Genomic DNA, 12,485 nt, shown 5'->3' on the forward strand with positions numbered 1-12,485 from the left:
ATTCTGAAAGAAAATTACAAGCAATTTCCCCGTAGCATGTTTGGTTGTCCCTTTACTCCTAAATCTGTACAAATGAAGCCAGTGTGATACAGGCCCCTAGGGAGGAGAGAAAGGTAGAATGAACTTTGAAACCATGGTTCAAAAATGTGTGTGTGTTCCTCCTGACTGCCAGTCTTCAGTGAATAAGCTCATTAATCATGGAAGCACACACTAAATTTGATTCTTAGAATTATTCAGTTGGGCCTCTTATCTTGAATGATAAGGAAAATATCTGTAGATGAGTCTCAGACCTATAAAAATTTCTAAGACAGACAAAATTTTCATCAATTGTCCCCCTTTTTTTTTTTTTACCAAGAAGAGAACAAAAGGGGCAAAATGGTTTCAAAAAAGTTCGTATTAAATCTAAACCAAAAAACCTTGAAATGGATTATTTAGGAAAGAAGTAAACTTCCTATTTCTCTAGGTACCAATATTTTAAAACAATTTGTTATATTTGTAGAAAACATTGTTCTCAAGAGATTTCATCTAAGTTATTCCTTTTATTAGTTTAATTTTTATGTATTTTACCAAATGCATTAAGAAATTCAGTGATGTTTTTGATTCTTTTATTACATTTTATCTGTAAGAATTTTGTGTATTGCTACAAAATGGTAGTGATATTTTCATTTCTATAAGATAGTGGTTAATGATACTAGTGAAATAGTAAAGCATTAATGTTGTAGCCAACAAATATGTATTGAATGCCTACTATGTGCCAAACACTGTATAAAAATCAAAGGTCTTAAAGGACACTGTAGAGTAAAATTTAATAGTGAAGCAATAAATAAATTTAAAGAAACAAAACAAAAGATACTGAGGCAACCATTAAAAATGCCATTGTAATGTATTATTGTGTGGGAGTTATTTTATGGGGGAAGAAAGAAAGTCTATCTAAAATTCAGAGCAAAAATGATCAGAGCTTAAGTATTTTTCTTATTTGTGTTTGTGTGTGTATTTCTTTTTAAGATCAGGACTTATGCAAACTCTACTGTATCGCAGAAGGATTTGATTTCTTCTTTTCTTTGTCAAATAAAGTCAAAGATGGGACTCCATGCTCGGAGGATAGCCGTAATGTTTGTATAGATGGGATATGTGAGGTAATCATGATCCTTCATTCATTCAACAAATGATTCCAGACAGTCTGCTTTGTGTCAGGCATCCCATAGAGGCTAGAAAGACCAGACGTATAAGACAAGCCTTTCCCTCTAAGTCTCAGCCCAGTGGGGAGAAAGCCAGAAGAACACATTGATGACACGCTGCTTTGCTGCAGTGGAAGTGTGTGCAGAGCATAAGGAGAGGGAGGGGCCCATTCTGTCTTAGATGTGGGTCTGGGACATTTGTGGGGCTCCTAGGAGAAGGGGACATCCACATCCAAGCCAAATCTGAAAGGGTGAGTTGGAAGAGGGATGTCAGGAAAATAGAGAGGGGACGTGGTGGTGCCAGATGCATGGGTTGCTAGCTGCCGATTCAGTCATCAGAATGCCCAGAGGGAAAGTGGGGGACTGGGGGATGCTGTGGGAAGGGTTGGGGTGAGAAGAGGGTCTCCAAGGCCGTCTCCGAGGCTGGATGAGGAGTTGGGATTTTTATCCTGTGTACATGTAGATAGAGCAGGCACTGAGTCCGGGAACAGTGGAGCCACGGGATTCAGTTGTGGCTTATGGGCACTAGTGTGGAGACTCAGTGAAGCAGGGGTAGGTGAAGCAGGGGCCACTTTGCAGCTTGGACGGGGGCCTCAGCAACATACAGCAGCTACACTTTCGCTGAGGAGGGCGGACAGACAGGGATGCAGGAGACAAGCTGGGGAAGTGTCGGCGGCTAAATGAACATAAGTGACTGATGTTACCCTTACCCTGATTGGCAGAGGGAAGGGGTGGAAAAAAATGTTATTATAAACCAAGCAAAGGTGTTAGCAGATCAAACACATTGCATGTAGACAATGGGATTTGAAATGAAGAAGTTTTTCATTCTGCATATCCTATGGAGTCCAAAAACATCTTTTCTAGTTCTCGCTTCCCCTAAATTATTGACCATGGTAAAGTTGAATCATCCACTGAGATCCTTAGTGTGATCGTTTTTAATACATGAGGGTTAGGCTGGATGATTCCATTAAGATCTCTTTCATTGTACCTCAGCTGTACAGTCCTCAATTTTGTCTAATTGTTAATTGATGTGTTCACTATTTTATTGTATTTAGGTATTCTTAATGATATAATGTCATAATCCCTTATTTGTAACTCTGAAATCCAAAAACCTGTGAAAATGTGGGGGACCTGAATTTGTTTGGTGGCAAAGCCTGCCCTGAACTGATGTGAGACTATTGATTGGTTTTATTTATCTCACTTACTGTAAATATGTAGGGTTTTACTATGGAAACATTAATTAGTTAATTATGGGATGCCACCCTAAGCCCTTGTGGGATTCTCATATGCATTACATACGTCACTTTTTAGACATAGGTCTAAAATTTTAATTTTAGAGGTAATAGATATTACCTTTCTAAAATTAAAAAACACTCTAAGTTCTGAAATACATCTGGCCCTATGGATTTCAAGCCAAGAATTGTAGTTATTTTGCTTCTGAATGGATTTTTTTTTTATATATAGAGCCTACTCTCTTTGTTAGAAAGTGTAATACAAACAAACATCAGAGTAATTTTAAAGAGCTCCTAAAATTCTAAGGAAGTGAATAAACATGCCCCTTATGTAATTACTACTGAGGAGAATTTCTGTGTGTCATCTGCTCCTTCTCTGTCATTGCATGAGACAATTAAAGCCCACAGTGGCATATTTTGTTAGAACCTTGTGTAGACACATTGCTTGTCATTGTACTAAGCCCTTTGGGTCAGTGTGAAATTCACCCATCGCTCCAACATGACAACCTATAGGTTTAATTTAGGGCCACTTGTGTAACAATACTAAAGAGGACAGGCTACGGTTCACAGTTTAAAAGCTTCCTACAGTTTTGAAGGGTAACACTGTAGCCCCGCTGTGCACATATTAGGTATCCAATAAATATTTGTTAACTACCCTATGTTGGTGAAATTTTCAACTCTAGCGGGGAGGAGGTTTCTTGCATGAGATTGGTGACAGTATTGCTGTGTTGTCCTCTCTTTCATGAATGACATGTGACCTCGTGGGCCCTCCAGAGAGTTGGATGTGACAATGTCCTTGGATCTGATGCTGTTGAAGACGTCTGTGGGGTGTGTAATGGGAATAACTCAGCCTGCACGATTCACAGGGGTCTCTATACCAAGCACCACCACACCAACCGTGAGTACTTTAGAGCTGCCTGCAAGCATTGGGCAAAGAAGATTGTAACTGGGGCTTCTTAGCAGAGAAGCTTGAGGCAACAGTGAAAACAGCAGTCCTTCCTTCCACTGCCTCACTTCCTGCCTCAGCTAGCGCTTTGCTTCTTGAGCGTCTTGCTTTTATTGGAAGTGGTTGCTAAGTTATTTGAAATAAAATTGTTCTTAGGAAAAACATCACAAGAGCTCTGCTCCAATGAATAAAAAGCAGTCGGGTATAGTTCTAAGGTAACTGATCACCAGAACACATCTTCACCCAGTTCCAAATGTGGATTCTCAGGTTTTGTTTACTGAGGACTGGGGTTGCTTAGAGATTTTGACCCTGCTTTCTGGAATGAAAAGCTGTATCTTCCCCATTTCCTTCATCTAGAGTATTATCACATGGTCACCATTCCTTCTGGAGCCCGGAGTATCCACATCTATGAAATGAATGTCTCTACCTCCTACATTTCTGTGCGCAATGCCCTCAGAAGGTACTACCTGAATGGGCACTGGACCGTAGACTGGCCCGGCCGGTACAAATTTTCGGGCACTACTTTCGACTACAGACGGTCCTATAATGAGCCCGAGAACTTAATCGCTGCTGGACCAACCAACGAGACACTGATTGTGGAGGTAAAGTCCAGCCTCTTGATTTTGGGGCTTGGATATTGGGGGTGTTCTGGTGTCTGTGTAAATTAATGGCTGTTGGCATAATTTTAAGAAGAATGTAAACAGTTATAAAAAACAGTGATCCATCCATAGCCGGAATGGGGCAGCAGGCTTGCTTTTATCATTATTCACTTTTTGGTGTATGATTACATTTGTATTTAAGTGCTCACTTGTGTTCCCATTTGGGGTTTTTAGCAGTAGACGTTTGCAGAAGTCTTCTTCTGTCCTGTAAGCTCGACGGCTGTGAGATGTGGCCACTCTTGGGGGAAGGAGGTGGGCTCTGACTTCACCTGTGTCTGGGGTGGGATCAGCATTTCTGCTGCGTTCTGTGGTAATAGGAGAAGAGAGCCCAGAGGTGAAGCCCCTTGCTATGTGATGACCTGCCTGTGTCACATCATTGACCTTGGCTGGCCACCGCTCTGTAGTCACATCAACCCAGTGTCCAGTGTGGGGGGTCACCTCCTGAACCGAGCAGTTCTGTTTACTCATGAATGCAGAGGCTCACAAAATATAGTCAGATTCTGACAACACCATCTTCACACACGACTGTGCAGATGCCAGTGGTGGGCAGTGGATGTTCTAACTCCCCACCTTATTATGTTTCTGTGCACAGTTGAAAGAAGGTTCTTGGTTCAAAAGTTGCCCCATCCACCTACACCTTGCTGTGGAGGTACAGCCACCTGGATACCTTCACCTGTTCCCTGGGACAGGCCGCCGTATCCCATCCTCTTGTGTCTTCCTGGGAGATGCCTCCCCAGGCATTTGGGGTGTGGTTTAGGTGGAGCAGCTGCTGCATCTCCACAGGTCCTACTTCCATCTCCTGTCCTGCCCCTGAACTCTTTCATCCTATCCCTTTATAAACAAATTTATCTTGAATTCTTTCCTTGATCATGTCTCCCACCATCTAAGGCTTTTAGCTTTAACAATCAGAGAGAAAGATGCCTCCGGGTTGCAAATAAGTGGGGCTTGTTAGGAAACTGTTCTCGATGGAAGAAGAGTTGCAGAGACTCAGAATGTCAGGGCTGGAGAGTATCTCAATGGCCTTGCAGTGCAACTGCCTGTCCTGGGCTTGTACCTGTCCCACAACATCAGCACCATTGAGACTGGAGCTGTGTCATCAAGCAGAAGGTGGAGCATGGGGCCAGGGCACTCAGGGGAGGGTGAGGATCTTTTTCTACATGGGCATCATATCAGGATGCAATGACTGTCAGCTGTAGGCATAGGATTTATGTCAACAGGTTATGGTGAGTTTTCCAGAAAAGTCTTCCAACCAAGATACAAGGATCTGATACATTCATGAGAGAAATGGCGGCTGGTCCATATGATTGGGTTTCAAGCTAGGAAATGTAGAGTCCAAACCCATTCCATGCCCTAAACTGTGACTCAGTGATCTTCTTTACTAATAAAACACCTTTTCCCGCGGACTTAACGGGTACCTGCCCATAAGCAAAAGTCCCCTTCATCTCTCCCAGTAGAAAGTGCTCTAACTTAACTTTGGTCAGGCATGGATCATACCTATTGCTGTTGAAGTGTCCTGGGTTATTTGAATTCACCAGGAAGCATGACGATGCTTTGTAGGTATCTCTTTCTGATTTGCTCAGATACAGGGATTTGCAGGGGATCCCAAAGAAACACCGATGAGATAGCCAAATGCTTGTGTTAGGATGTATCAGATTATCACATGTACCCCCAAAATATGTGTATTTATTATGTATCAATAAAAACTGATAACTTAGAAATGCTTTTTCTAAGTTGCAAAAGTGTTTGAAGTTTTACATGCAGGCATACACTAACTGTAAGTAGAAGGGTACAAGTCTAGACATTTTTTTAGATGAGCTTGAATCTAGATGGGAGGGTTCAGAAATTTTATGTAAAGTTTGGATGATAGTCTGAACGTATTTTATCATCATAACAAACTTTTTGTTGATTGATTGTTGTTTTAAGTAGTCTAAAGCCCGTTAGCATGTACTTGCTGGTTTTGCATTAATTTATTTTTTCCCCTTTCTTATTTTGTAGCTGCTGTTTCAGGGAAGGAACCCGGGTGTTGCCTGGGAATACTCCATGCCTCGCTTGGGGACAGAGAAGCAGCCTCCTGCCCAGCCCAGCTACACTTGGGCCATCGTGCGCTCTGAGTGCTCCGTGTCCTGCGGCGGGGGTAGGTGCCTTCCAGTGCTGCTCCTGGAGGCAGCATGTCAGCCTTCAGCCATGGGGTACATTGCACCGGCCTTTCTTGAATCCTAATGAGTAGCCCGGGGCTTCTCCCTGCCAGTAGCAGTGACATTCCCAAAGTGGGGAGTGGTAGTCCTGAGTGTCACTTTTCAGCCTGAGCTGCCTTCTCCAGTTTATCTGCTTCAGTGTGTGACTCTGAGGAAGTCAGTAGATGCATTGGTTCCTACTTTCCATCTAATTTAAGGTTTTTTAAAGGATGATTTTGTTAATTGAGATGAGTCAAATGAAAGTCACTGTAATTATGAGATACATCATGTTGATGGTGAGAAGCAGACACTAGCGTGGAAAATACACTGACCTAGAGTGGGTTTTTCAATCTAACTAATCTTGTTCAAAACGTTTCCTGGAAAGAGCTTTGCCTGCAAGTCAGATAGTCAGATTTGTCCAGAAAATAAAAGAGTATTTTGAAAGTTGCAATGAAAACATCAAGAAAAAAACATGTCAAAAAGAACTGCACATGTCAATTGACTGCCTTGTCACCTTCATACCGTAAAAAATGGAAACTCACATTTATATTGGTAAAGCTAGTTCCACTTAAAGAAAATTTTTAACTAGAGCCAATATGTACTGACTGTCTGATATAAACAGTGATGAGTAAATATTTGCAAGTTTAAAACAACCTAGTAAATTCTATCTGATATGTGTAAAATACACAAGTTTCCATCTGGCCAAATGGATTTCAGCTTTGTGCAATCTAGGTTTTAATAACTAAGAAGTTAATTTAGACAATATTATGTTTAAGTAAAAGAAAACGGTTCATAAATGAGAACTGGCATAAAGTAAGAACGTAATGAATGAACAAAAATAAATAAAAATAAATTTACATGTTCTCAATAGTTGCTCTAAATAAATAAGATGAAGAAACTAAAGGAAAACTGAAAGATTAACAAAAAGCTTAAATAGTCCTAAAAGTTAACACTATGTGCTTGACATATGTTCATTCTTCCCAGTATGAACTAAGGATGAAATAGTTAAATTACGGATGCTGGTAAAGCTAATGACTGAATGAAATACTGTCTTAGGAAAAACATGACTACCTTCTGCACAGAAGGATAGCAAGCGCGTTGCTCTAATAGTGACCAGAGAGAAATATGAAGGAAATCTCACACTAATGATATGGCCCAAGTCAGCCACCAGTTTACTTTATTTAGAAAATAGTGGAACAGAAGGACATTGTATGTTCTCTCTGTGTGACATGGGACATTCCTAACCATATGTATTTTTCCTTTCTTTTCCCTCTGATCTTAAAACCATACTCATGTTTTTATGGATTATGTTGAATGCACTTGATTTTACCTCTCCCTGTTTAGGATCTTCTAATAAATAGTAGTTCATTAGGATAATAATAGAATCAGAAAGCTTCATATTTGTGTAAGGAAAGTATGAATTTTTGAACTCTTTCTTGTACATTTTCATTTGGTAAAAAATGTATAATGAATTCCATGGAAACATCTGTAGAGAATGGCCAGTCGATGATTCTGTTTCAATCTACCAAGTTCACTGGTGTCTTTCCTTTGAGCATCAAGCATTCAGGGGAACTCAGTTTTCTCAGCTGCTAACAGACTACTCGTCTCAGTATTCTGAAACACTGAATGGATGATTAGTGTATTTGCAAGTCACCTAACTATCCCTAAGGAATAATTGATAGTTTCTGGGGGAAATCAACCCAAAATCCATTCCCAAATCACTTTTCTAAAGAGCTGCATTATAGAGCTAGTGAGTTCTGTTTGTTTTTAATTTCAGTGGAAAATAGGGATTCTCAATTCAACAGCTGGATGGAGTACAGGATGTCTGTATTTCCCACCTTCTGTAGAATACTGCTCTGCAGTCTTCCTGGTGAAAACCTGACCTCTTCATAGGACAGAAGACTCAGAACCTAATCAAGGCACCATGTCACTGGCCATGTGTGTATGATTAGGAAGGGGTACACTTGCAAATGGTATCCTGCAGGGTTTGAACTATAGTCGATCCTCCTCTGTTTTCGTAGATGCGTAAAACCACAGCCTTTCTCTCCTGTTCTCTCTCTTTCCTTCCCTAGTATCCCCAGAATTACTTTCTATACAAGCAAGATGAAAGCAAGAAACACATTATTGCCATGTATTGAGCACCTACTACGTGCTTTCGCATATATTATCTTGTCAAAACCTTTGACAGGTTAAGGGGTAGAAAGACCACAGGTTTGAGGCAGCCATATCAGACTCAAGTCTTGGCTTCATCAGGCCATGCTCCTTAGAAATTTTGAACCAGCCTTTCATGTCTGCGAAGTTTAAAGATTGTATGAATACCAATGCCTGGAAGCAATCCTTATTATCATCTCAGAGGTTACAGGTAACTTGGTTCAAACAGGTTTACTGACTCCCATTCTTCTGTCACCCCACCACAGCCAAACTGCAACTTAGCGCATTACTGATGTTCACATTCTTTAACAAAGATTATTCTGCCAGAGAAGCACAACGTGTTCTTTGAACTTCCTGTCTTCCTTTCATAATACAGCTTCTACCTGGCAATGGCGTTGCAGTCCATTGAACATAAGATTGAAATATCAGCAATGAGGAGGTGACCTTACACGTAGGCGGTGCTCACGTTTCATGGCCATTCAGGGTGAAGGCTGATCTTCTTCAGTTCTGGTATTCAATTTTCCCTTGATCTGTGTTTGGGGGACTTGTCAAATTTCCCCCAATAGTCTTAACTAAGATAGTTATTCACTGAACGTTAATTACAGTGACTGCTTTTGAGATAAGGGCTTTTATTTCCCAAGACCTCATTACTCAATTTTAAGTGGTTATTTTGATTAAGCAGTTTATCAGAATCTACTGTCTCTGCCTTGTAAACTTTAGGAATTTCAAGATTTGATGCTATCTGATGACATAGATCCTTTAGAACTAAATCCTCAATTACTTTAAGTTTATTAAATGCTTCATTAGTTGTATCCTGTTGGAGGCTTCTAAATTTCCAAAGTTAAATCAGATTATTTAAATTCTGTGGTATCTGACAATAGCATGTTTTAACTGCTTGGATGATTGATATTGGAGGGTGAAAATCCAAAATGAATCTCATTCTCAGTTTTTCAGTTTTGTGAGGGAATAACTTTGCCAATGAGCGTGCTATAATAACCTTTGATTATTGTTCTCATTTCTTAGAGGTCAATGCATCACCTGAAAATTCTTGACCTGATTCCCAAAGGAAAAGGGAAAGTATAGATGCCATTTTCCTCTTATCTGCATATTGTATAATTTTTAAGACTTCTACTTGCATAGACTTCCCGATGTTGTGAATTTGAAACTTTTATATCATCTTTTTCTTAGCTCTCTCTTTGAGAATTTAAGGGTCTACGAGGGGCAGTTATGGAATTCATGAATGGGAAGAAGATAGCTGGAAAATTTCCCCCACCTCCTGCTCCATTGCAGAAACATTACCTCGCATCAAAAGAGGATGGATAATTCTTTTTGATTTAAAGAGATCTCATTTCCTTATCTCTTACAATGAGTCCATCTCTCTGTAGGAAATAAGGTTTTCACACAGACAGGTAATGCCTTTTGTCTCCCTTTTGACAGCTTCTTCTGTTTCTTTTTTCTCTCCTCTCACTTTTATGACATAATTGCATTTTTTAATTTCAATGTTCCTGCTTTGTCATGCCCTAACTGGACTCTCAGTGAGCATCTGGGGCATTGGTAATGGGGCATAAAACTCAAATAGGGAAACAGCATGCCAAGAATATTGCCCAGAACCAGTTTATCCTATCGTGTCTGTCTCTGAGATGGAGACTTTTTGTTGTGGTAATGACTTCACTAGACTTTTGTTTACCTTGTCAAAACATCAGTTTTTTCTCAAAATTATATATGCTGTCATCTTTTAAAGTCAGTATCTACAATTCACTTGGCCCAATGTATTCCAAATCACTAACTAATCTTCAGCCTCTGACTTATTTCCAAATAAAAATACTTATTAAAATTTGACCTATGTCTTAAATTGTCCAACATGTATGCTGTAATGTCTGGGGATGATGCATTTTTATTCAAATGGAAATATTCATCCAATTCACAACAAAAATTTCTCAAGACAAATCTTAAAACTGGCTTGAAAACCATCCTCTCTTACATTTTTTTCAATAATATTCTCTTCGCCATCCAGAGATATTTCTAGGGCTTAAGGTTTAATTCATTTAGGGATTAAGTTTGAAAAAAATGATTGATATCACTTGCAAACTTGCCTTACTTTGCTGATATCAAACCATCCATTTATCCATTCATTCATTCATTGTCAGTCAGCATATGCTTCCATGTTTGGATCTGAACCTTAAACATCTTAAAGCCACCTGAGGAAATACAAGAGACTTTTGCTTGATTTCTTCTCTATCTGAATTGAGCAATGAAATGCCAAAGTAGGTGTTGCTTTACGTGAAAACTATTTAGTGCCTCTTTAGTGTCATAACTAGTTGAGGTATTGTACATTTGTGCGTCTTAATCGGGGAATCGAGTACTTCGATCCAGCGATTTTTTCTTAAATGTGCAAGCCACTATGCTGAGTTCGGAGTGTATAAAGACACATGGTATATACTTGGCCCTGTCCTCCAAATCATTTGCAGTCTGGAGCAAGGAGTTACCCATATGCCCATGTGTGACAATGCAAGATGATAGACTGTGTTGTGTTCCAAGAACTGTGAGAATTCAGAGAGATCTCCAGGCCTGTGGGCAGGAAGAGTCTCAGCTCAGCTGCAGTTGGGACGCCTGTCTTCCTCTGAGTTCCATTGCTGGGATGGCTTTAAAGAGCAGCAGTGGGTTTTGGTTCCTATTGCTCATCTGATTGGCTAACATTTCTCGATCTTTTTCACAGGAACTGCTTCAAATGAGATCTTCCCCATCCTCACTTTGTGTGCTAGAATGTTCTGAATCCTAGAGTGGGTGTGTCTCTTTCTCTTTTGAACTTCAGCTAAAGGGTTGGGTCCCAGAGTTCAACTTGAAATGATTCTGGTTTCTTCTTGCCTGCCTTGGGTCACCTTTGAGCTGATCTACTAAAAACGTCTCCTGTTCTTTATTCTTTATTTAAGTCCCTATAAATTACAAAATATGTTACCCCCCACCCCGCTCCCAACCCCTTTCTTCCCAAAAAAGCCGAGAGAAAAACAAAGTTTTATTTCCCAGAGAGTGGGGTGTGTTCCTCAGGGGCCTGGGCTGTGTGATGTCACCCCGGCCCATTTCTTCAAGTGTGCTCAGAGGTCCAGGGTAAAACAAGGAAGCCCACATCTTCCCAAAAAGCAGGAATTATTTCCCATTCCCAGAGTCTATGCAGTTCCAGCAAGCCTCCACTCATCAGGGGTGCCGGGGTCCCTCCCACGTTCCCACTATGTGGCCATGGCCTGTTCTTCTCCACCCTCGCTGTGCAGGTCACTTGTACCCACAGGTCTTAACGTCTGCAAACTTGGAGCCCTCAAAATGGGCGATTGCTGCGTATATCCAGATGGGCTGCATGTCCCTTTGCCATTGACAAGTCAAGGCTGTCAGGGAAATCAGCTAGTGAAGCCAGTTCCCTGTGAAGCAGTGAATCTGCCTCTGGTAAGACATGTGAAGGTGCCTCAGCCTCCAAGCTCTAGTAAATGTTGGGATAACATGTGTCCACAGTGATTGTGCTGGGCCAGCCTGTCACTTAAATACACTGGGAACCATTCAGAATTTGGACTGCATCCAGGAATACACTAGTTCCTTTGAGCTATCTTCCCTCTTCCAAGTTCAAGGTCCTGTAATGCTTATGCATGAGGCATCAATAATATATCTAGCACATGTGATAGAAACAATGCATGCTTCTTTTGAGAGCTCATGCGTTCATTTGTGGAACACCGTCTGGTTTTCCATGTAATTTTGCTTACAGAATTCGTTTGATTTTTTTTTTCTTTTTCTTTATAAAAGGAGGATAAAGCTTTTGGCAACAGCTGGAATTCATTCTATAGTTCGCATTATGGAAAACTCAGCAATTTTTTGATGAAATTGTGATCTTTCAGACTTAAGTCTCTTCTTCTAGACAGCCTGGCAAACATGAGGATTTTTAAGCGGTTTCCAAAGACCTGGCCAGAGCTGGTTTCTGTAAAAAGATGAAAGCAGTGCCCAACCACATTGCTCATCAAACTCACCACCCCATGGCCAGGGTTTGTCTTTCTACAGCTAATGGATTGTTCTCTCCAAGTTTCTTACATTACCTTTTGAAACTTATGCCCTTCCTTTCTCTTATCTATTAATATAGATCATTTAGAAAATTGGCCTGCATGATT

The 12,485-nt window shown here is 40.5% G+C and overlaps 1 protein-coding gene across 6 annotated transcripts in view; it reads left to right on the top strand.

Annotated features, from left to right (window-relative positions):
• The window catches only part of ADAMTS16 (ADAM metallopeptidase with thrombospondin type 1 motif 16), a 174,912-nt gene that overhangs the window by 91,563 nt on the left and 70,864 nt on the right, over nt 1-12,485 (top strand). For all 6 annotated transcript variants that reach the window (XR_010126359.1, XM_063664644.1, XM_063664645.1 and 3 more), the window contains exons 14-17: nt 1,006-1,136; nt 3,185-3,308; nt 3,714-3,958; nt 6,011-6,149. Coding sequence is in view for 5 of the 6 variants with exons in the window: in XM_063664644.1 (XP_063520714.1) it covers nt 1,006-1,136; nt 3,185-3,308; nt 3,714-3,958; nt 6,011-6,149 (639 nt within the window). In the remaining variant the exon portion in view is untranslated. The remainder of the gene's footprint in view (nt 1-1,005; nt 1,137-3,184; nt 3,309-3,713; nt 3,959-6,010; nt 6,150-12,485) is intronic.

This window comes from Pongo pygmaeus, chromosome 4, assembly GCF_028885625.2.
Source record: "Pongo pygmaeus isolate AG05252 chromosome 4, NHGRI_mPonPyg2-v2.0_pri, whole genome shotgun sequence".
Taxonomy (NCBI): Eukaryota; Metazoa; Chordata; class Mammalia; order Primates; family Hominidae; genus Pongo; species Pongo pygmaeus.